Source organism: Scyliorhinus canicula, chromosome 8 (assembly GCF_902713615.1).
Source record: "Scyliorhinus canicula chromosome 8, sScyCan1.1, whole genome shotgun sequence".
Classification (NCBI taxonomy): domain Eukaryota; kingdom Metazoa; phylum Chordata; class Chondrichthyes; order Carcharhiniformes; family Scyliorhinidae; genus Scyliorhinus; species Scyliorhinus canicula.
In genome coordinates this window covers 21,194,286-21,219,737 of record NC_052153.1, presented here as the reverse complement: position 1 = coordinate 21,219,737, position 25,452 = coordinate 21,194,286, and the positions used below count along the sequence as shown (strand labels likewise).

Here is a 25,452-nt window from a genome sequence, read left to right as displayed (position 1 = left end):
GGCTGCGATGGGAAAGAGAGGATAATAATCACAACAAACGATAGAGTGATTGCAGAAATGTTAATTATTTTGCGTTGAAATTTACCAAGCAGATAAACAGGTGGACATGACATTGAAATGATGAGATGAGCAAGGAAATTTGTACATTTAAAATAAAAATGGGGTGTATCGAGTAAACAAAACAAACTCAAGGAGGATCCGGATGGAATGAATCAAGTATTTAAAATAATATCTATGGGAGAGTTTATTTAATATTGTTAGAAAAAATTGTTAGTGCCAGAGGATTGGTGGATAAATTCCTGTATTTAAAACATGTCTGGGGGAGGGTGCCTCATGTAAAAACAGGTGTCAATCCCCTTAAATACTAACTACAGTCTTTAAAAGCTGTTAACAGTCAATTATTTCCTGTACCAGTGATTTTGACCAACAGTATGCTGTACATAATTAATAACGGCAATCTCAACAAATCTGATGAAGACAGTTGTTTGTAAATACCAGATAAAAAGGAGCCGTTTTTAAAACTGGAAAACAGCCAAAAAAAACATGTCCAGGGAATTCTAGACCAGTCAGCTTAACATCGATGGTAGGAATAATACGGGAACCTCGACTAAAGGAGAGAATAGAAGAACATCTTGCAATGAGAAATAGAATAATGAACAGTTAGCATGGATTACAAAAGTGAAAATCTTGCTTGACCAACTTTTGTTTTTGGAAGTATGGAAACAACAATGACAATGGTAATGCAGGGGATGTAATTTATCTGGGTTTTCAAAAAGCCTTTTGAGTTGTTTGATCCATAATAGACAAATGAATAAGGTCGATAGACAATGAATAAGGTCAGAGAATGCAGAGTTAGGAAAGAGTGGCATAATGGTTAGCGATCTGGCTTTAAAACAGAAAGCAGACCGTGGGAGTCAAGGGCAGTTATTCAGAGTGGCAGAAGGTGGAAGTGGTGTTAGCCCATAAGACGTAGGAGCAAAATTAGGCCACTCGGCCCATAGACTCTGTTGCCCCACTCAATCATGGCTGATATTTTTGCATCCCCAATCTCCTGCCTTCTCCTGATAACCCTGGATCCCCTTATTCAAAACCTATCTTATCTCTGTCTTAAAGACACTCAGTGATTTGGCCTCTACAGCCTTTTGCGGCAAAGAGTTCCACAGATTCAGCCCTCTGGCTGAAGAAATTCCTCCTCATCTGTTTTAAAGGAGCGTCCCTTTAGTCTGAGATGGTGTCCACTGGTTCTAGTTTTTCCTACAAGTGGAAACATCCTCTCCATGTCCACTCTATCCAGGCCTCGCAGTATCCTGTAAGTTTCAGTAAGATCCCCCCCCCTCATCCTTCTAAACTCCAACAAGTACAGACCCAGAGTCCTTAACCGTTCCTCATACGACAAGTTATTCATTCCAGGGATCATTCTTGTGAACCTCCTCTGTGCCCTTTCCAAGCGAGCACATCCTTCCTTAGAAATGGGGCCCAAAACTGCTCACAATACTCCAAATGGGGTCTGACCAGAGCCTTACACAGCTTCAGAAGTACATACCTTTTCTTGTATTCTAGCCCTCTTGACATGAACTCTAACATTGCATTTGCCTTCTTAACTGCTGACTGAACTTGCACATTAACCTTAAAAGAATCATGAACAAGGACTCCCAAGTCCCTTTGTGCTTCTGATCGCCTAAGCATTTCCCCATTTAGAAAATAGTCTATGCCTAAATTCCTCCTTCCCAAGTGAATAACCTCACACTTTTCCATATTGTGTTTCATAGAATTTACAGTGCAGAAGGAGGCCATTCGGCCCATCGAGTCTGCACCGGCTCCTGGAAAGAGCATCTCACCCAAGGCCAACACCTCCACCCCATCCCCATAACCCAGTAACCCCACCCAACACTAAGGGCAATTTTGGACACTAAGGGCAATTTAGCATGGTCAATGCACCTAACCTGCACATCTTTGGACTGTGGGAGGAAACCGGAGTACCCGGAGGAAACCCACGCACACACGGGGAGGATGTGCAGACTCCACACAGACAGTGACCCAAGCCGGAATCGAACCTGGGACCCTGGAGCTGTGAAGCGATTGTGCTATCCACAATGCTACCGTGCTGCCCACTTCATTGTCCACTCTCCGAACTTGTCCAAATCCTTCTGCAGCCCCCTTGCTCCCTCACGATTACCTGTCCCTCTGCCGATCTTTGTATCATTTGCAAACTTCGCACCAGTGTCATTAGTTCCTTCTTCCAGATCATTAAGGTATATTGTGAAAAGTTCCGGTCTCAAACACTGACCCGAGGCACACCACAAGTCACTGGCTGCCATCCTGAAAAAGACCCCTTTATCCCCACTCTCTGCCTTCAGCCAGTCAGCCAATTCTCTATCCATGCCAGAATCTTACCCTTAAAACCATGGGCTTTAAACTTATTTAACTGTCTCCTATGCAGCACCTTGTCAAAGGCTTTCTGGAAATCTAAATAAATCACGCCCACTAGTTCTCCTTTGTCTAACTTCCTTGTTACCTCCTCAAAGAACTAACAAATTTGTCAGACATGACCTCCCTTTGACAAAGCTGTGCTGACTCAGTCCTATTTTACCATGCACTTCGCGATTTCATCGTTAATAACAGACTCTAAAATCTTACCAATGACCAAAGTCAGGCTAACAGGCCTATAATTTCCCGTCTTCTGCCTCCCTCCCGTCTTAAACAGTGGGGCTACATTCACCACCTTCCAGTCCGCTGGGGCCCTTCCGATATCCAGTGATTCCTGAAAGATCACCACCAATGCCTCCACAATTTCCTCAGCTATTTCTTTTAGGACCCTGGGGTGTAGTCCATCTGGTCCAGGTGACTTATCCACATTCAGAACCTTCTCCTTAGTAATGGTCACTGCACTCACCTCTGCCCCCTGGTTCTCCTGGAGCTCTGGCATCCCACTGGTGTCTTCCACCGTGAAGACTGATGCAAAGTAACTATTCAGTTCGTCTGCCATTTCTTTGTTTCTTATTATTACTCCAGCCACATTTTCCAGTGGCTCAATATCTATTTTTGCCTCTCTCTTACCTTTTATATATTGGAAAAAAACTCTTCCTATCTTCGTTTATATTACTAGTTAGTTTGCACTCATACTTCAACTTCTCCCCCTTCAATTACTTTCTTAGTTGTCCTCTGCTCGTTTTTAAAGGCTTCCCAATCCTCTGGCTTCTCACTAATCCTCACCACTTTGTATGCTTTTTCTTTAGCTTTTATGCTGTCCTTGACATCCCTCGTCAGCCATGGATGCCTTGTCCTCTCCTTAGCATATTTCCTCCTCCTTGGGATCAATTTCTGTTGTGTCTCCTTAATAACCTCCAAAAACTCCTGCCATTGCTGTTCCACTGTCTTCCCTGCTAGGCTACTTTTCCAATCAACTCTGGCCAGCTCCTCCCTCATGTCTTTGTAGTTACCCTTATTTAATTGTAATACCGTTACATCTGATTGCAGCTTCTCCCTCTCAAAGTGCAGGGTAAATTCTATCATGTAGTGGTCACTGCTCCCTAAGGATTCCTTCACCTTAAGTTCCCTAATCAAGTCTGCCTGTTCTGCAAGGATCAGGTAATGGGACCAGTGTTGTCACAGTTTACATTAATAAATCAAACTTTAGAACAAAATAAACAATTTTTAAATTTAAATTGAACAGGGGATTGCTGCAGAGTCAAGACTGAAGATTTGCAAATAATAATAATCTGAACATTAATAATCTTACAGAATGGGCAAATGATTAGCAAATAATGCTCAACACAGTTAAATGTTAAGTAGTACATTTTGTTGAGAAGAAAAGGGCAGTCACTTGTTGGAAGTTATTGCAAATCTAATTGGGGTACAGGAACAAATTGCCGAGTACAAATACACCAATCGATAAAAGTTGTACGACAGGTTAGCAATGCCACATAAAAAAAAACAAGCACTAAGCTTTGGTTTTAGAGAGGGTAGGGAAGTTATGCTAAACCTGTCTTTTCTTAGACCACATGTGGAGTACTGTGTGCAATATCATAAAAAGGATATGGGGCACTGCAAAGGGTGCAAAGAAGGTGCACGAGAATGATACCGTAAGTACATGGGTAGGGTGACCTCTTTTAATTTGGTAAAAGGAAGGCGGAGGGATCATCTATTACAGGTATTAAAATTATGAAAGAGTTTGATAGAATACAGAGAACATTTCCTTGTCTGGGGGAAGAAGAGCCTAACTAGAGGCCATGAATTTATGAAGTCACCAATAGGGAATTAAGAAGTTCTTTACCCCAGGGGTGATGAGAATGTGGAACTTCCTACCACAGGGAGCATTTGAAGTGAATAGATGAGATGCATTTAAGGGGAAGCTACACAATCACGAGAAAGAGAAGGGAATACAGGGTTACAAGGGTAGATTTGGATGAGGAATGATTGTGGGTGGGGGGGGGGAGCTCGAGTGGAGCACATCCTTCAGCATGGACATTAGACAGAGCATAGATCTGTGCCATAGATCCTGTGCAATCGTACATACTACAATTTGATTAACAACAATGGCACTTGTAATCAATAGGTTATCCAGGAGAGCACCAGTTAATTTCACTCAAATCAACACATCAGGAATGCCACTCAATTTCTTGAGGATTCCAAACCAAATAGTTTTTGTTCCATGGCTCCAAATCGAAAACAATTAAAAAAAAATTTCAATGAAATCAATCTGGCAAAATCTCAGCCAAGACCAAAATGAACACTCATTTTGAGAACTGCAACAGACATTTAGCACTTAAAGGTTAAATGCACCAGAACGGATATTTTTCCTTTATTTTAATCATGTTCTCTGACAGGCCATGTTTGGAAAAGCCAAATATAGATTTGATTTTTTTGCTCCCTAGTTTAATACCGAGGAAACCAACAGCAGTCAAGACACCAGTGCAGAAGAAAGCCATGATTTTCCACATAATTTCATGAAGAAAAGTGGTTACATGAGTATCAGGTTTAAACAGTGTAATGTTGGCAAAAAGCCACAATTGAATGGAAACCGGATTGCTAATTTCACTGATGTAAAAAGGTTCACACAACTGTTATGGATAACAAGTGTACTCATGTCATTAAAAAAAAAAATGTGGTTTTGGTATGTGGACATCGCTGGCTGGGCCAGCATTTGTTGCCCATCCCTAATTGCCCTTGAACCGAGTGGCTTGCCAGGTAATTTCAGTGGGGGGCAGTTAAGAGTCAACCGCATCGCTGTGCGAGTCTGGAGTCACATGTAGACCAGATCGGGCAAAGGTGGCAGATTTCTCTCCCTATAGGACATTAGTGAACCAGGTGGGTTTTAATGACAAAACCGGCAATGGATTCATGGTCATCATTAGACTTTTAATTCCAGATTTTTACTGAATTCAAATTTCACCATCTTCCATGGTGGGATTCGACCTGTGTTCCCAGAGGATTATCCTGTGGTGGGACTCTTATTTTACCTTCTAATAGGAGTCGGTAGTCCAGTTGGTTGGAGGTGTCAAAAATATGACTTTATTGCTAATTACTCACTTGAATAAGAACCAAATCAAAAAACTTAGAAACAAAACATCAAACAATGCAGGTCAGGCACATGGTAAAAAGCATAAAAGAAATAAATCACTTTAAACACAAGCAAACAGATGATTCAATAAATCAAGAGTTCGGGTATTCAAGAACAAAGACCTCGGCCACAAGGTCCTACTTTTAAGGGAATTCTCATCCCTGGTTTAACCCCTCATTTACTTTCATTGGCTTCTAATTCTCATTCTCAGCTGAGACCTCCTGGTTTGTTTAAATAAATGTCTGTTACTTAGATGATGATTTGTGAATCAAACATTGGACATTACTTAAGATTGACTGGTGCCTATCAAAACTAGCTCAGCGTCTGTGTGCGCAGGAAAATTACTGGATATGTTTCCCACGCTTGTCATGTTACACAGCTTGGCGAAGACCTTGATGTAACTGATTAGCTGATTAGACCAAGAACAATACTTTTTAGTCTGGCCTTCACTGGAATATAATAGTTAATACATTAAGTGAAACAATGACTGGATTCCCACAGCCAAGATACTTTTAATAATTTTACCTCTCTTTTAGCTATATGCATTCAACTAGCCCCTATATGAATAAACTATGAATAAATCTATTCCAGTGCCCTGGGTCTCTGGATTACTCATCCAGTGACAATACCATTATGTTATTGTCTCTCTGATTACAACATATACATCACAGTGCCACACAACAAACTTTAAACAAAGGACCTGTAAAACACTTAACAACTGAATGGTTTAAGTCTGGAAAACAGTTCATCTACAAAGGAAGGCAACTACTTTCACCTTACCAACTGGAGAAAAAAAAAGTACAGTAAGAGATAGTTTCTAAGAGTCAGAGTTTCTGCCAGATTATTGCCAGAAGGTTTGTGTGCCACTAGACACACATACTTGCTAAACATCACAACACTTGAGATTTTAGCTTCTGAAGCAATATTCACACCAAAACAATCTAATTTTTCCCAAAAGTACTCGAACGCTAGCAGCTGGAGGTGAAAAGAGGCTCTAAAATGCCACTGAAATAGTTACAAAGCGATTTTTATACCAACAAAAGTTTTATTTGTAAATTGCTCGGCAAAATGGATTGAATAAATTGGGCCAAATTTGGTGAGTGGAGCATCTCACACCACTTCCAGACAGTTAGGCTTTTTCCTATTCTCTTCTGCTCAATTTTACTTTGTTTTGTATATTGCTGGAAATGCAAACAGATAACAGTGCAACAAGCAACATGACATTTGCTACTTTGGTGAACAATGGGTTTGTCTTATCCAATGAGATTAAAGGATTGAGAACTAAATCAGGAAAGGAAGAGTGGTTGGATTCAATGTTAAATCAGAGACAGGAAGAGAAATAAAGAGGAAATTAAAGATTAGATTGAGAGAGAAAAGTGAAAAAAGCCGTCAATAACAAAAGCATGCAGGACAATCATTCCCTGATGCACTCTCCATGGCAGCACCTTGACCAAAATTGACTTGCGAACAAATCATTGCCGTTTCCCCTCAATGTAACACAAGGTTTTGTTGCCTTTGAAATTTGGTATTCTTGCATCTGTCCTGGTGAATGCAAGATGAAAAGCTTTGACAATTTGTCTCTTTTCTCAGCAATACTCAACCAAGCGGCTAAATATCAAGCCTTTTTAAATGGTACTTAAACAATTAAATTTCTGTAGCCAGCTTAATGGGCAATTAAGTGTGCAAATTGAACAATTTCTTGGGGAGGTGAATGTCTTTGTGAAAACAGCAAGTTGCCGGGACATTCATGGGATATTCAAAGTTGCTAGCCAATTTGCACATTAGTATCGGGCTATATCGTTCATTTTTTCAGTATTTCTATGCCAATACTTCAATACAACAAATCCAGACTTTTGTAAATCATTTAAACGTATTCGCAATTAACAATTAATAAACACTCATTCACTTAAACTGGAACAAAGTTCACTGTAAAATACAGAAGTTATTTTCGCATGAAAATTTTATTCTGAAATGCTTTACTTGTTTAAATCATTTGTTCATGTAAATCATTTATTCATGTAAATGAGTGTGATTGCATTTTATTTTGAAATAACAATCAGAGCAACACAAAAGCTAATTTTAGGATAACCATCCAAATAAGACTTTAATATTTAAAAAATCTTATTGCATGCCTAAAAATAGAAACAGTTGGAAATACTTAGGTCAGACAGCTTCAGGTCGATAATGACAATTCATCAGAATTCACTTAGATTGTTCTGATGAAGAGATATCCTCAACCCGAAGTGTTAACTCTGTTCCTTTCCACAGATGCTGCCTGACCGGCTGAGTATTTCAAGGAAGAACAAAGAAAACGAGAGCACAGGAACAGGTCCTTCAGCCCTCCAAGCTTGTGCTGATCATGATGCACTAACCAAAAAAAAATTCCTTCTGCCCATACTCGGTCCGTATCCCTCTATTTCCTCCATATTCATGTACTCATCCAGATGCCGCTTAAATGTTGCTCACATGCTTGCTTCCACCACATCCTCTGGCAACGCGTTCTGGGCACCCAACACTCTTATCCCTGAAAACCGTACCCCGCACGTCTCCTTTAAACCTTTCCCTCTCACCTGGAACCTGTTCCCCTTGTACATGACACTTCCACCCTTGGAAAAAGCCTTTGCCTATCCACCCTGACTACACAGGTTTTGTTTATATTTCTAATATCTGCAATATTTAGCTTCTGCTCTGATTACTTGCACTTAGCTCTGCACTTAGATCTTATGCTCTCATAGCAATAGTGCAAGATGCACACTAAAATAGCCACTCACGTTGAAATGCTTCTCATGCCACAGAGTGGAGCCCATAAATGACCAGGAGTGCCAAAGGGTGGTTAATAAAGAGAGAAGAACTGCCCTTAAAAAATGAATTAAACCATCTGTGCAGCAATGCACATTATTCATAATCAATCAGGGGACACAGCACACCACCAAGTTGGGGCAATAATACGGAAGAGGACTGCCACAAGACAAGAATAGACCTGCAGAATGGCAAATATCCGTAAAGATAAGTGCAAGGCTTGGCAAGCAAAGTAAGAAGGTCGCACATTCTTTGGAAAATGAGAATATAAACTGAAATGAAAGAGCGTTTAATATAAACTGAATAGAGCAGTAAAGGGATCTGGTTGTTCAAAAACACAAATCGCCACACATAACGACCCACATTAATAGGCTATTAAAAAAAGCTAAGCCAAGCCTAGAGGTTTATTTCTAGATGGATGCAATTGAAAGGCAGAAGTGTTATGTTACATTTGGGGCATGTAGCATTATGTTAAAAACCTAGTAATCGAAAGGCCTAGAATAATGACCCAGAGGCATATTCAAATCACAAGGCAGCTTAAATAAAAACTGGAATAAAAATTGCCAATATCATCAATGTTGACCACATTAAAAAGAAGCACCTACTTCATTAATACCCATAAGGGAAGGAAAGCTGCCGTCCTTACTCGGTCTGGCATCTGTGCGACTTCAGAACCACTGAAATGGGTATGACCCAACTATGGGTATGGCTCAGCAAGCCATTCAGTTGGGGTTCAAGAAGGCAGTCCACTGCCATCTACTCAACGGCAATTAGAGATGAGCAATAAAATTGCAACTTGTACAAATGCATGACTTTTCGATCTTCCCCTAACTTGCGCGTTGCTACATGTTCAATGTTTTAATTAGAGCACACCTCACAGCAGAATTCCACTGCAACCTAAAACAAATGCCTTGAAGGGTGCTTTTCTCTGAAGATTATTTTACGATTTGGCGCCTGTCTGTTTCTTACCTGTAGGATGATGAGGTAAGATGCAGCAGTGTCCAAGTCTTGTGCTAACAAACACTCTTCAAACAAATCTTTAGGATTGCCTACAGCAGCGAACAGGTAATTCCACAAGGCATATTCAGTCTTTCTAGCACAGTGAACTACAGTCTGCAGAAACAGAGGGAACTCGGTGATGAATTTTGCCACCGTTGGAAGCAGTGGATCAGGAATAGGTTCCCGGGAGGTAGCTTCTTCTTCCAGTACTTCATGAAGCATCAGTTCCAGTACATGAGGGAAGTATGGTAAAGTGGCACAGGACTGAGCTAGGAGCAGAGCCTGTTCACCAAGGTTTCTGACCAGGAGCTGGCGAAGAATGTGATGGAGGTAGATTTGGGAGGTCCTCTCAACAGTACAGAAAGGGAACAGGACTTCCAAAGGTTCTCTTTCATTGTTATGCACATATAAATTATCATACAGGACAGTCTCGTTCACTGCACCAAGGACCAAGGCATCCTCAAACAGGACAGCCAGGGGATAGATATTGATCTGGAAGGGCAACATAATCCGCCTAGAAAGGAAGGAATGTGGTTTGCGATTGTCTCTTGGAAAAAGTGGGAGCCAGACTTTCATTCCTGCTTCTCCACAACTAAGCCAGAGAGCCTCCAGCAAATGACGCTTCTGTTTGTTGGTTCGGCAGGTAGTCCATACATTTTCAACACACTGCGCAAGTACCACTGGAGCACAGAACGGGAGCTAAGTGACAAAACAAAATTCTTGTCATGAGGTGAACTAAAATCAGGCAGCATCAATTGATAAGTTAACCAATATCTATATTTCAGAATATTTTAAAAACATTCGTGCAACTAATTTTTTTCTAGCAATCCGCTTGGAAATTATTCTGGTGCATTTGCTTACCAGCTTCTTTTGTTTGGAAATGCTGTCCTTATCTCGTACCTGAGGACCTGATCGATCCCTTTGGAGCATGATAAGCTGGCCTGCTAAATTAAGCATTATGCTCTCTGCAGCACAGGCCTGAAAGCAATTGGTAAGAATCACTCAATAACTGTAACAGACTTGTAATACAGGCACTGCAATCAATTCAAAATCACACTGAAAATAAAATGCTATTATTGGTTACTAGTTATCATTCTCATGCATGTCAAATAGTCAGAGACAATTTTAAGTACATAACCAACTGTGATGGAATGAATACAATCCCAAATAATGTAGAGAAGGACAAGTTATACTTTGGCAGCACTATCTTTATGTGCACCATTTTTGATTGAATAGTTAATAGGACCTCATTCCCAAGCCACTGATTTGAAGGTCAATGTACAGAATTCCCACATAACCCCAGCTAGAAAGAAGTGTCACTGCACAGTTAGTAGCATCTCAGACATTCCTCATTAATTTTTTGTATGATTTATAACTGCTGGATAGTTTCACTGTGGGAACAAGATGGGGTGGCGGGGGAGAAACCTTTACAAATCATTGCTCTTAAGATGACCATAATTGAACAGTTCTGAAGCAGGAAACAGGGAATAGGTAACCCAGAGTCACGCGGAAGCATACTGCAAGCTCCTTCTCTTAAAGTTATAATTACAGGGTCAGTAGGTAATTATCCAGTTTTCTAAAAGAGCAGCAAGTTCAAGAGGTCCTGGGTTCCTTTCACCTGCTACTTTAAGTTAATAGAAGGAAAATGTTTAACATTGGTCTATTTAACATTCATGCATATTACTTACTTTCTTGTTTAATAAAAACTTATGGTACATAATTTTTGTTTTGCGTATATAACAAAATCTCATTTATATGTGCATCACATCCAGTTATTTCATTATCAAAATTGTTGGAGGAGAGAGGATCTGGAGAGTCAACATGGCTCCATCAGAAACTGCTGTTGCAACAGCTGATTTGCAGCATCGCAGCTCCCCAATGCATTCAAGTCCAACTTTATTGCTGGATGCGGCACAGACTTTAGGGAGTAGACCAAGATCCTTTGCTCAATGCCAATTACGAGTCAAGCTACGGGAGTGAGTGTCAAAGGCAGTATATAATTACCTCCAGCAACTCAGTACTGATCTTCGAGGAGCTGCCAATTTTAGAAATGAATACATAGCTACATATTTTAAGTGTTGGAGGTGCAGAAGGTTGCAGGTCGCAAATCACTTGACTGATCAGCTGATGTGAAAGCACTAAATTTCCTGAGGGGTATAAATGAGTTTGACGCCAAGGAGCTGGCTACAGTCTGGAAGGACCGTTTGGTAAAACGTGCTCTCTATCAATTTCTATTATCCATTAGAGAGTTCTTCTCCATCTTCTCACACATTTAGTAACATAGAAAACACAATTAATATTGGAGCTTTTAAAGATACAGCATGTCCTATTTCAAAGGCTAGTGAATCAATCCCAATATTAGAAACCCAAATGGCTTAACAGAAATATATATTTTTTAAACCCTAACCGTAGACATCTTGGTCTGCCCTGTGCAATTCTGGTAGAACTTTATGAATTAAATTGCTGGCTGTAAAACGGATCTGAATAAATGACCATACAAAATATTGGCATCAGAATTGCATACATTTCAACTGGTACCTGCTGTGGCATTTTGAAGGTGATACCCGTCTCTGTTCTCACAGAGGTCAAAGTTACTGATATCACGAGTGAAGGATGCGGGATGTAACGTGACATGGATACCTCCTGCAGGACCTGAACATTGGCAGTGGGGTTAGGGCTAAATTTAAGAAAAGAAAACATTAAAAATCAGATAAAAAGCAACCAGTGTAAATTTTATCAACTTAAGTCATACTTCTAAATGGATTGATTTTTCCTAAATACTCTATGAAAGGAGCAAATCCAAGTTTAAAAAAAGTACAAGTTAGTATCAGATGAGATGTTTTCACCTCACCCCTCTTTAAAGGATGCAGCAATTTTCATTCCTCAATGCAAACTTCACGCAACTTAAAGTGTATAAGCACTTCTCTAACGATAAGCTGCAGAAACAGTTTCAAGAGAATTTGCTGAATCAAACAAAATTCAGCTGAGTTTAATGTGTAATTTGCCAACAGGAAACTAGCCAAGCGAGGTGTTCTAACCTTCACGGTTCTCTACCCCCTGAAGAAAACACTTCGAGCTTATTATTCTTTTCCATTTAAAAAACAGGAATGCCTATTCTTCGAACTACAAGTCCTTCGTTGCCGTTGTTGCTTCTTCTTCCAAACGTTGCAGGAAACATAGAACATACAGTGCAGAAGGAGGTCATTCGGCCCATCGAGTCTGCACCGACCTACTTTAGCCCTCACTTCCACCCTATCCCCCCCGTAACCCAATAACCCCTCCTAACCTTTTTGGTCACTAAGGGCAATTTAGCGTGGCCAATCCACCTAACCTGCACGTCTTTGGATGTGGGGGGAAACCGGAGCACCTGGAGGAAACCCACGCAGGCACGGGGAGAACGTGCAGAATCAGCACAGACAGTGGACCCAGCGGGGAATCGAACCTGGGACCCTGGTGCTGTGAAGCCACGGTGATCTCTGGAATGAAGAACTTGTCATATGAGTACCGGTTGAGTACTCTATGCCTGTACTCGTTGGAGTTTAGAAGAATGAGGGGGGAATCTTATTGAAACTTGCAGGATAGAATGAACGTAGGTGAGGACATTTCCACTGGGAGGAAAAACTAGAACCGTGAAAAGACTAGAAACTAGTCCATGCAGGGATAGAGAACAGTATGATCTCAGCTCATCCATTATGTTCGACTTTAAGACATAGGAGCAGAATTAGGCCACTGGGCCCATTGAGTCTGCTCCACCATTCAATCATGGATGATATTTCTCTCAACCTCATTCTCCTATCGTCTCCTCCTAACCCCTGATCCTTTTGTTAATCAAGAACCTATCTATCTGTGACTTAAAGACCATCAGTGATTTGGCCTCCACAGCCTTCTGCAGCAAAGAGTTCCACAGATTCACCATCCTCCCATCTCGGTTTTAAAGGAGCGTCCCTTCAGTCGGAGGTTGTGTCCTCTGGTTCTAGTTTTTCGTCCTAGTGGAAATGTCCTCTCCACGTCCACTCTATCCAGGCCTCGCAATATCCTGCAAGTTTAAACAAGATTCCCCCCTCATTCTTCAAAACTCCAATGAGTACAGACACAGAGTCCTCAACCGCTACTTATATGACAAGTTCTTAATTTCAGAGATCATTCTTGTGAACCTCCTCTATTCGCTTTCCAAGGCCTGCACATCCTTCCTTAGATACGGGACCCAAAACTGTTCACAATAATACAAATGGGGTCTGACGAGAACCTTATACAGCCTCAGAAGTACATCCCTGGTCTTGTATTCTAGCCCTCGTGTCATGAATGCTAACATTGCATTTGTCTTCCTAACTGCCGACTAAACTTGCATGTTAACCACGACAATCTTGACAAGGACTCCCAAGTCCCTTTGTGCTTCCGATTTCCTGAGCATTTCCCCATTTAGAAAACCAGTCCATTTCTCCTTCCAAAGCGCATAACCTCACACTTTCCCACATTATGAAATGAAAAATGAAAATCGCTTATTGTCACGAGTAGGCTTCAATGAAGTTACTGTGAAAAGCCCCTAGTCGCCACATTCCGGCGCCTGTCCGGGGAGGCTGGTACGGGAATATATTCCATCTGCCACTACTTTGCTCATTCTCCTAGCCCATTCTCCAAGTCCTTCTGCAGCCCCCCTGGTTCCACAATACTATGTGCCCCTCTACCTGTTATAGACATCTAGCAATGCACGAGCTATTTGAGCGAGATATCCAAGAACTGGTTTGTTAATTCATTTACTACCAGGCCAACATGCTTCGACACAGACTGCAAACTAGCACCCATCCAATTTCAATTGGACTATCAGGAGGAGGAGCAAAGATGAGAACATTTAATTAAAAAGTAGAAGGAAATTCTTAAAATGTTGCTAATGCAATATCTACATTGCTGGAAACTAAGAAAAGACGGTCCCTTATTACTCTCAGAAGTACAAATACGGGCTGGAGAAAAAGGAGAGCAGTTTTTTTCCTTTTTGCTTGTGGCAATGGACTGTTATATGTTGAAATGACTGGCTGTGTCTCAATTGGCTTACTTGTATATAATCCTTGATTCCATCATTTCATGATATACATGCTTCCGTGTATCATGCCATTTTGAGTAAGTTATTTTAATTCATTAGCAATTTGCAAATTGCAGGCATACTCCACTTGGATTTTATTTTTCATCTATAAACCACAGAACATGTCCCATTTACTGGCACAACTGTGGTTTTTGCCAGTTACATGTTGATGCAAGTTATTAGTGGAATGTAAACACTTCTTTAAAATTGAATTATTACTATTATAAACTGCACTTAAAATGCGTGTTTGCATAAAGATGAATGCAAATCCATAATGTGAATTGCAAATGGGAGCTTATTTTCCTTGAGTACAAGTGCAAACTCTTTCTCTTGCAACTCCCCTGGCTCATGTGGCACTTGAAAGCAGATGAGTGATCCCCTCAGAGACCTCCAGTAAAAAGCACTCTTAGGTGACCTGTAACTTCCTCGGAGTGACAATCAGTGGCGATTGCCACTCCATACTGACTATCAGCATTTAAAACAGAAAGCGTCCAACTTGCCAGACCTTCCTGACTCAGGCTGGGCGTGACTTAGGAAGCAAAGTGCGTCCCCAATTCCAGGGACGTATCACAGAATCCCTACAGTGCAGAAGGGGGTCATTCGGCCCATTGAAGCTGCACCAACGCACTGAAAAAGCAACTCTACCTGAGCCCACTTTCCCACCCTATGTCCCTAACAATATTGAACCTTTGGAAACAAAGGAGCAATTTAACACAGGCCAATCCACCTAACATGCATATCTTTGGACTTTGGGAGGAAATCCATGCAGGCATAGGGAGAACATACAAACTCCACATAAAGTCACCAAAGGCTGGAATTGAACCTGGGTGTCTGGCGGTGTGAGGCAGCAGTGTTAACTAATGCTCTGCCCTCATGTAAAAGGAGCGGAGCAATGGAGGACATGTCCCTTTTTACAGTACTAGGTGGTAAAACAGGTGAGTTTAAAGGTCCCATCAAAAGGGGTACTTTCTTATGAAAGTGAATGGGATGTGGAGGTGGGGTGGGGGTAAAGGCTGTGCACATCAGGCCAGGCGGGTGGGAAGTGTCAGACATCTGGGGAATTTGTCAGGAATGTAGCAAGTGGGGGTGTTCGGTTGGGCTTGATTGAAGCATGCTGGTTGGCGGAGATGGGGGGGGGGGGGGTGGGATCTTCTGAGCGGGGCTCAGTCTGGGTCTTTAAAAGTTTTTACTCTGCTGAGTGCAAAACAGACAGAAACATCTGAAGTCAGCAATTTAAATCACTTTATCATATGATTCCCAGCCCAGCTGTCCAGGGGAAGTTAGCCCTTCTGGACAATCGTCAGGTAAACCCTCACCCTGGAACTTTCAAGAGGGATTCCCCAGTGCATCTATAGGGCACCCACTAGATCCAACGCTGGGGAGCCAGGAAGCTACGGACCAATGTGTAACAATGGAGTGTCCCTTTTTTGAGCATTTTCATGCACCATGGTTGAAAAAAAACCACTTTTACAATCTACATGGCTTCAAAACGTGTTTATTTCAGCACCAATAAATATAAATTTCTATTACTCATTATAAAGACTGATAAGAGCAAGTACTATTCTGGGGGGAGGCAAGGAATATTTCACGGAGTAGAGATGAAAGTTAAATTTATTGGCTAATCAAATTAATACTGTAAAGATGTTTACAATTCAGTTCAACTAGATTCTTTTCTGTTTACACATTGTGTAATTATGCAATAAATTATGCATAGGTTAAAAGCAGGGAATTATAAGTTGGAGATGGTAAATGCCTGGTGATGTGACACCAGTAATTGCTCTAACAGAGATATGCCCTAACCACAAAACCAATGTTTCAAAGGTCAAGCTTTAACCTACTTCCCCTGGGAGATTAGCACTAAACAGGAGCAGAAACCTGGGAGAACAAAGCTGGCTACTCACCCATCATCTCTCCGATCAATGCTGTATAAACAGATAGAGCAGTCTACTCTGAACAATATTACCATGTCCCTGAAGACATTTATTAACAAAGTCTCCGATTGCACCTTGGTAATATGAGCAAAAACATTGTCCAGGTTGGATGACCGGAGATAAAGTCTCAGCTGGTTTGGAAGAAGAAAGTGGGAAAAAATTACAACACAATTTCAATACGAAATGTTTACATTAATTCTAACAAGAATGATTTTTGTACAAAGGATAGTTTCAACAATTAAAAAGTGGCTAACTCCTCATCTCCCATATCCAAATCAGTATGTCAAGGCAGGCATATGCATTTGTAAAACTTGCAAACTTTGAAAATTGAGCAAAATGTTACATTTTGTACAAATAGGTAGAGCGGCAGACTTACTCCTACCAGACCTTTAAATTGTTACATCATTTCTAATTCTTATTACAAACAGCAATGATTACATTTGTTCAAGATACGCAGGAAAAATATCCCCATCCCCCCCCCCCCTCCCTCCCCCCCCACGCTCCTTTGGGTGGACATTCTTCTCTTAGCTCCTCTTGCTGGTCACCCATACCAGGCAAGTGGTAGAACTATACATTGAATGCGCTTTGTTGAAAATTTCGATATCAATATGGAGGTGACAACCCTGTTGTAATTCAAAGTGCAAGACAGGAAACAGGTTATATTGATTGATTTGTAGATTAGTTAGGATAGTACAAATTTGGTTATCAGCTGTCAAGAGTTTTGTGAAGCGGCGGACCAGACAGCACGTCACTAATTGTTCGTTAGCATTCTACCCAGTCCCTGTAGAGATTGTGCCATCGATTATAGGCGACTGCTAGCATCACCTTCAAAGGCTTTTGGATTTTGCAAGACTGGAATTCTCCAGTAATCTTCATCTTTGGCATTAGTTCTGATAGACATGCGGGTTAGCTGAAAGCTGTAGGAAACATGTTGTCAATGTATTCAATGAATGGCATGACACTTGCAAGTTCCAAGGAACTAAGGGACCTTGACGTGTTTGTCGATAGATCTCAGAAGGCAGAAGGGCAGGTTAATAGGGTGGTGAAAGAGGCATATGGGACACTTGCCTTTATCAATTGAGGCATAATTACATAAGCAGGGAGGTCATGTTGGAGCTGTATAGAACTTTGGTGAGGCCACAGCTGGAAAACTGCAATTCTGATCGCCTATTATAGGAAGGATGTGATTGCACTGGAGGGGTGCAGAGGCGATTCATCAGGTTGTTGCCTGGGATAGGATATTTAAGTTATGAAGAGAGGTTGGATAGGCTTGGGTTGTTAATGCTGGAGCTGAGAAGACTGCTGCCTGATCGAGGTGTACAGGATTATGAGCATGGACAGGGAGCAGCTGTTCAGTTACAAGGGGACATGGTTCAAAGTGAGGGTCAGGAGGTTTGTGGGGGGATTTGAGGAAAAATATTTTTACTCAGAGGGTGACGACTGTCCGGAATGCACTGCCTGGGAGCAGGGGTAGAAATGGGTTGTCTCACATCCTTTAAAAAGTTCCTGGATGAGCACTTGGCACATCATAACATTCAAGGCTATGGGCCAAGTGCTGGCAAATGGGGATAGGTAGGCCGGTCAGTTGTTTATCATTAGTTGGTGCAAACCCGATGGGCTGAAGGGCCTCTTCTGCACTGTATGATTCTGAGATTCAATGTTGGCACAGCAAGCTCAAACAAACAACAATGTGGTTATAACCAGATCATTTGTTTTTTTGTTCAGTGATGTGGGTTGAAGCACATGTTGTTTGAAGTTGGTTGGTCAGATCAGGGATAGTTCCGCTGTTCTTTTTCCAAACTGTGCCAAGGATCTACCCGAGAGAGCAGCGAGGTCATTGGTTTAACATCTCACGTGAAAGTCTCGAAGGAGACATCATTTCCCATTATGGATTTCAGAGAACAAAAGAGTACACAGATACTAATTGTAGAAGGGACTTTAGTTGGCGGTTTAGTTGCCTTAATACCCTGTATTCATTTTAACCAGCTGCTTGCCTGTATTTCATGGAAAAGGCATTTGGCAAAGCATGATGGATATTTAGCCTTATTTCAGTCAAGAGCTCTGTATGAAATAGTCAGAAGGTCATACAATGTAAACAAGCAGACAGCTGCACATTGTTTTTGCTGACAGCATAGTTATTATTTTTCTTAGGCAAGGAACCCAAGGCCTCTTATTAAAATCTAACTCTGGCCTGCTCCGTTTTCTGTCTCCTGCTAATCTAAAGAAAGCTTTCTGCCTAGATATTGCTTACTGTATCATTTAAATTGCCTGCCTTTACCTCTGTAAAGTGGGGACAATTGGAATGAGTTCTCTCCAACCCCCCCCCACGAACTTAGTGTTAATTTAAAAGGACCTTTGGCAAAAACCCGAAGTGCTGACTTATAATTTCTTCGACACTAGTTCTTTGTCATTGTGTATTCTTGTACTATTTGCCAGACACCTTTTTATTTCCAGTGAATAATGAAACAGTGAAATAGCTTTACCCTGCAGATGCTAATTTCGTAATATATTTTTGGTCTGAGGACTGGAAAAAATAGTGGGCACGTAATCAATTTTCAAGTAAAAGTTTTACTGCAATTGGGAATCAATTTAAATCTGGGCATGCTGATGAAAATGCCTTTCACTTACCTCTTCTTGATGGTCAATCAAATTATAACAGGCTAAAACAATGAAGTCATTCCACCATGCCAAGCCACCAGTTACAGCCATGTTTTGTTCCTAAAAGTAGAAATATATATGGATGGGGGTTACCCTCAAGATTCCTGAATGCACATGTTCCAATGCATTACTATCTACATCAAATTTTGTCTAGATTATTATTGCTCCTTATTCACATAGTAGATTGTTTTAACACAGAATTAAACTAGCATAATTTATTAACTTTTTGATTGTGTGCAACAGAATTGCTAGCAAACTCAGCAAAATAATTTTTCTTTCATTTAAAATTATTACTTCATAATAGGTTCAAAGAAATTTCAAAACAGTAGATAGAAAAAGCCAATTATTACAAAATTTACAAATTCAAACACCTTTTTAATAAGTCACAATACTTTTTAATGCCCGGACACAAATAAATTAGCTATCAATCATCAATCGATCCAGAATCAAATCAATTGTATTTGTGAAGAAGAAATGGAAACTCAACAGGTTAAAAAAAGAAGCTATCGGAGGCTGAAAGGATGAACTAAAAATTAAACAAAGAGAGTAAATACCAAAAAAAAAGAGGAAGAAAGGAGTCTCAATCACAGGTAAAAAGTGTAACTGTAACTAAAAACCTGCTACGATAGGCGTGGGGAGCTGCAGGAGAGGCGGCAAGGCAAACAAACAGACAACGGTACTCCTGAGGTGACCAAAAGGGAACTGTAACCCCATCAAACAAGGGCATCTCCTCATAATATAATGGAGATGATTTGGCAAGTTGGGACAGACCCATTTCCACATTCTGCATCCCAATGGGGCATTCAGGCATTGAGCACAATAGAAAAACGCACCCAAGTTACCAGAAGAAACGATGAGCTGTTATGTTCGGTCCTCTACATAATTTAAAAATAATGCCCGTCATATTAAATTCTGAGCATTCCCACGCTTTGAGAGAAAGCTGATCTTATCCGACCGATCTCCAAAACATTATTCATGTTGATGCTACTTTTGATGCTCTGTAGATTGCTTCAACAGAAATCTCAGACAAAGCAGCGATCATAGTAGACATTCTTGTGCTTGTAAAACACCATGTCATACCCACCCACAACCATTTCTACTGTTGGCAATACAAGGAAAAGGCCAAAGCATCACCTCATTCAGTCTTATCTGCTGTCTTTAATATGTCTAATTACTGACAGTTACATTTCTAAATTTATCCAAGCATATAAAGACAATGGGTGGTTACATCCCTGTGATTCACTGGAGCATAAAGTGGCTGATTATTCAGACAAAAATATCAAAAATTCAAAAATAAAATTTCTGAATGACTTGCGAAATGCAAAAATGCTTTGCTACATGAATAGATTTTAATGTTACTTTATCTTGTTATTAATAAAGATGTTAAGATCGAAGTTAATAAGTATTTTATGAAGGCATTTATGGTTTTATAACAAAAATACAAATGTGAACATAATTCAGTGCGTAACCCCCCCACCCCCGACCACACACAATTCCCAAGTCCCTCTATCTGCTCTCGCTGATCCCATCTAGCCTAAACTAAACGAAACTATCCCCCCTACTCGCATCATTCCCTAACCCCCCCCCCCCTCTTATTGTATCCAACAACAGTTTAGTTTTCCCCGAAGAAGTGGATAAACGGCTGCCACCTCCAGATGAAACCTAACATTTAAGTTCGCCCTGAGAGAATCATTTTCTCAAGCCTGTGGAACCCAGCCATGTCGCTAACCCATACCCCAGATTTTGGGGCTCCGATAATTAGATCAGTTTCCGGGTTACCAAGGAGGCAATGGCCAAAAATTCAGCCCCTCTCACCCGCTGGACTCCCGGATCTTCCGACACTCCAAAAATCGCCACCTCTGGAATCGGTGCCACCCTTGTTTTTAGCACCGTGGACATGACATCGGCAAATCCCTGCCAACATCCCCCAAGCTTCGGACATGCCCAAAACACGTGGACATTATTTGCGGGCCCTCCTCCATACCTCGCACACCTGTCCTCCACCCCAAAAACCTGCTCATCCGGGCGACTGTCATGTGTGCCTTTTGAACCACCTTGAATTGAATCAGGCTGAGCCTGGCACATGATGAGGACTCTACACAGAGCGTCTCCCACAACCCTGCCTCTAGCTCCTTACCCAGCTCATTTCCCCACTTGCGCTTTATTTCCCCTATCTGGGTTCCCTTCCACTCCTTAAGCTCTATATAAATTTCCGAGACCTTCCCCATCCCCCACCCCCACCCTCATTTTAGAAACTACCTTCTCCTGTATCACCTGTGGCGGTAGAAGCGGAAAGGTCGAAACCCGCAGATAGCGAAACCCATTCCCACCCAGCAACTTGAACTCCTCCTCCAAATCCTCCAAACAAGGAAAGCTCCAGTCAATAAACAGATCCCCCAGCCTCTCAATACCTGCTCTCTGCCACCTCCGAAACGGCTATGCAACCTCCCCAGGACAAACCGGTGATTGCCACAAATTGGAGCCCACACCGACACTCCCTCTACTCCCTAATTTAATATATAATATATATATATATATATATATTATACATAAAATTTAAGCAGGGGTATAAAAAACAACAAAAACTGCAGCATTCACAAATTATATAGAAGAGTTTTGTAGGTGAAAGCAGTGAAGTGAGCAGCAAACACCAGTCACCCCTTTGATTAGTGTTATGCAGGCTGGCGTCATTAAATTTATCTGAATGCAAACCATGGAGTCTCTCACTCTGTACTCTTCTCAAAATAGCCAATAAGATCATTCACATTAATCTTGATCAGACCAGCCTAAATTCCAAGAAACGTCGTGCTATCAAAATATCAAACTGCAATCTCAAACGACATCCAAAGTCATTTTCAGGAGTGTGTAGGGAACTACATTTATCATAAAATAGGAAAAATTTCAAACCCTTTGATAGCTTAAAATAATCCGTCCATTAATCAATAAAGCTTCCTTCACCAGCCCTCATCTCCAATTAACATCAATCATAAAATATACAACATATAGAAGGGGGAGATGGAAATGTCAACAGATTTATGAAGTACATTCTAGAGAGTGGGTTCTAACCTGCAGGAAATAACATTGCGGCGAGGAGAAGGGAGAGAGTTCAGGAAAGACAGGAATCAGAGGGCAGCACAGCTGCTTCACAGCTCCAGGGTCCCAGGTTCAATTTCCGGCTTGGGTCACTGTCTGTGTGGAGTCTGCACGTTCTCCCCGTGTCTGCGTGGGTTTCCTCCGGGTGCTCCGGTTTCCTCCCACAACCCAAAGATGTGCAAGTTAGGTAGATTAGCCATGCTAAATTGCCCTTAATGCCCAAAAAAGGTTAGATGGGGTTACGGGGATAGGGTGGAGGTGTGGGCTTAGGTAGGGCGCTCTTTCCAAGGGCCGGTGCAGCCTCGATGGGCCGAATGGCCTCCTTCTGCACTGTAAATTCTATGGTTCTATGACTCTATAGCATAAGCAGGTTGGCAGGAAATTGTCGGACTGGAATAAAATACAGAGATAGGGAGGAATGAGGATGAGATTTTATATCTGAGGCATGGTGGCTGTAAGCCAAATGTAGTCTGTGAGAACAAGGTATTGGGCAAGTGGATGGATTGGAGATTGTATGTAGATTGGGCAGAGTCAGCAAGAGTTTTGAACAAATTTAAGTTTCCAGCAGGTGAATAATGGTATTGTTGAGTCTGAAGCTGGTAAAAGCTTGGATTAAATTTTTAAACAGTAAATGGCCTGATGTAGAGAGACAACGTTGTGAAGATTTAAAAAAATTCATTCACAGAATATGGGTGTTGCTGGCTAGGTCAGCATTTACTGCCCATCTCTAATTGGCCTAGAGAAGATGCCTTCTTGAACTACTGTAGTCCCAGTCGAGTAGATAAACCCACAGTGCTTTAAGGAAGGGACTTCCAGGATTTAGATCCAGTGATAGCGAAGGAATGGCAATATATTTCCATGTCAGGATGGTAAGTGCCTTATTTCAGGAGACAAAGGTAGTTTTAAGTAATCTATATTTGTATTTTTGGATATTAGAAGCAAGGTGTAGATTTAAGCAGGTTTAATTTTGCATTGCCACGTAAGAAAGGGTTAAAACGTTAGTTAGCTTCATATTAAACAAAAGTTTCTGCATGTCTGTGGGCTTTGGTTTCATTTTAAATTGTGCTTACGTTATGACTGGAGGGTTTACAGTGGAAAAACAACAGAATTCAAAGAAAGGCTGGGCTGTTGCTACTTTAGGAAATTAGTTTTAAGATGAACCCAGAAACAGTTGGAACCAGGTACCCGAGAGGAAGCAGCTCTTACTCCTGCCACTCTTTCAGTTTCTGTAAGGGGCAGAAAGTAAATCCCAGAAGCTGAAGATCAGATCTAGAAACCAGGGAATGAAAGAAGTCCTAGGATGACTGAAGTCAAAGGAACAGGAAATTGAACAAAGAATTGCTTACTGAAGTTAAAGGTGCAGAGGAGAGATACTTTGAGTTAAAGACAGAGCTGAAAGATGCAGGCCTGGAAAAGTTGGCTAATGAGAAGCCAAAGATCTGAAGTAATTCTAAGGCTAGTGATCTTGGTACAGCCTGTGAGGCCGTGCGTTCTGGTTGCATGTCTGGGTACGTGAGGGATTGTGTGGAAGCTTGAACACATATGGCAATCGAGGGCAGAGGAATCTGAAAAGGAGAGATTGAAATCCTGGAAGTAGATCCTTGGTGAAGACATTGGAGAGAAGGCACTGCTTGAGAGACGATTCCAAAGTGTATTATTTTCAAGAGTGAAGCTTGTAAACACACATGTGGAAGCCAGAGTTGCAGTGAGACCAGTTGGCTCACAGGGTGATAAGCATCTGGGGGAATCGGATGAGAAATCCAGAGATTGCATTGGGTGGCATCTGCTACTTGGTTTCAGAGCGGGGTGTGCCTGATCACAGTTAGCCTGTTGGTTTATTGGGACTGCATACTTATTGAGAACAATATAGCACAAGATATATTCTGTAACGTGTTATCCTTCAAAATTTGAAGACATCTGTGAAGATATAGATGGGGTGAAGGAATATTGTATTATAGTCAAACTATATATTCATGTTTAATAAATGGTAATGCCATTGAGAAGGGTGATGCTTATATTCTCTCTTGTTAGAGATGGTCATTACCTGGCACTTATGTAGCGTGAATGCCTTCAATGAAGCGAGAAAAAAAGTTAAATTGGTAAGCCATGTAATTGCTCAATGGGTTTTGATAGTTAGAAAAGATCGGTGCTAGCAGCTTATGCCTGTGAGATAAGAGATTCTGAATGAGTGCACGTGAGGGTTTGGGTAAGAGAGAAAACAGACAAAAGCAGCACGGTCTAACAGTTAATTTCTGAAGTTGCAATGCCTAAGAATTGAAAATAGCAGCACAAACAGGTGCAATACAGAGCCATGGGCATGATTCTCCGGTCTGCCAGTCTCGTTTTCCTGGGTGATGCGCTCTCGCTGGCAACGGGATTCTCCTTTCCCGCCCCTGCTAATGGGATTTCCGGGAAACCCGTGAGCATAGAGCAGGAGCAACAGAGAATCCCACTCCAAATCCTTCGATATACAATGTTTAGCACCAGTGATTGACTGTGATAAACCAAAGTACTAAAAATAAAAGTTAAAACAATATAAAAATTAAAAATGAGGACAGAATTACACCTCCAAGTCGTATTTAAGTGATCCCTGCTTAATCTAATGGGTACACTTGATCTCAAATCCATTTGCAGCATCACAATAGATTGAATAGTCAATAAGGCCAACTAAACTTAAATTTGACTTGAAAGGCTATCTGACTTTAAACATATAAAAGTTAAGCGTCCATACCTTAATTTTCACACCTCTACACTCTTCTCCTGGGGAACAAGTGTGAAACAATGGAAGGATTCACAAGTTGATTAACAATCTAACGAGTTGTGAGATGAATACTTTTCTCTGGCTGAATCCACTCTACACCAGCCTATATGATTCAATGGGCCTGCACCTTTAGGTGGAAGGGTCCCCCACACTGACCACATGTATCTCGTTGGAGGTTAACCCAGAATTCAGAGTGGAATTCCAGTCTTCACTTGTCAGGATGGTCAGAAATGGGATTGCAACTTCTAGAGTAAACAAAATGGGAAAGCTACCACTAAATCATAAACTTCCTCCACCATCCATGTCTATAGCAGCATTCATTTTCATATTTTGAAACTCATGCCGCTTTTAGTTTGGACTTAACATTGTAAGTTTGCTTCGTGGCAATTACGATTATAATTTAAGTGTCTTTGGGGAAAATATTTGATTGCATTGGGTTTCTACTGGCACCCTGTGGTACTGCCTGCCTCTGGGAAATCAATATCAAGTATTGGAATGCGAATGAATTTTGCACTCAGTTTCCAGAATGGTCAACAAGTTCCTGCTTTAAATTTGAAGTGCAACTGAACTGCCA

The 25,452-nt window shown here is 41.2% G+C and overlaps 1 protein-coding gene across 2 annotated transcripts in view; it reads right to left on the bottom strand.

The window, feature by feature from the left end:
* ric1 (RIC1 homolog, RAB6A GEF complex partner 1) overlaps positions 1-25,452 on the bottom strand; it is a 161,512-nt gene that overhangs the window by 21,422 nt on the left and 114,638 nt on the right. For both annotated transcript variants that reach the window (XM_038804247.1, XM_038804248.1), the window contains 5 exons: positions 18,995-19,084; positions 16,337-16,497; positions 11,897-12,035; positions 10,220-10,336; positions 9,329-10,057 (listed from right to left, as the gene is read on the bottom strand). In XM_038804247.1, coding sequence (XP_038660175.1) covers positions 9,329-10,057; positions 10,220-10,336; positions 11,897-12,035; positions 16,337-16,497; positions 18,995-19,084 — 1,236 coding nt within the window. The remainder of the gene's footprint in view (positions 1-9,328; positions 10,058-10,219; positions 10,337-11,896; positions 12,036-16,336; positions 16,498-18,994; positions 19,085-25,452) is intronic.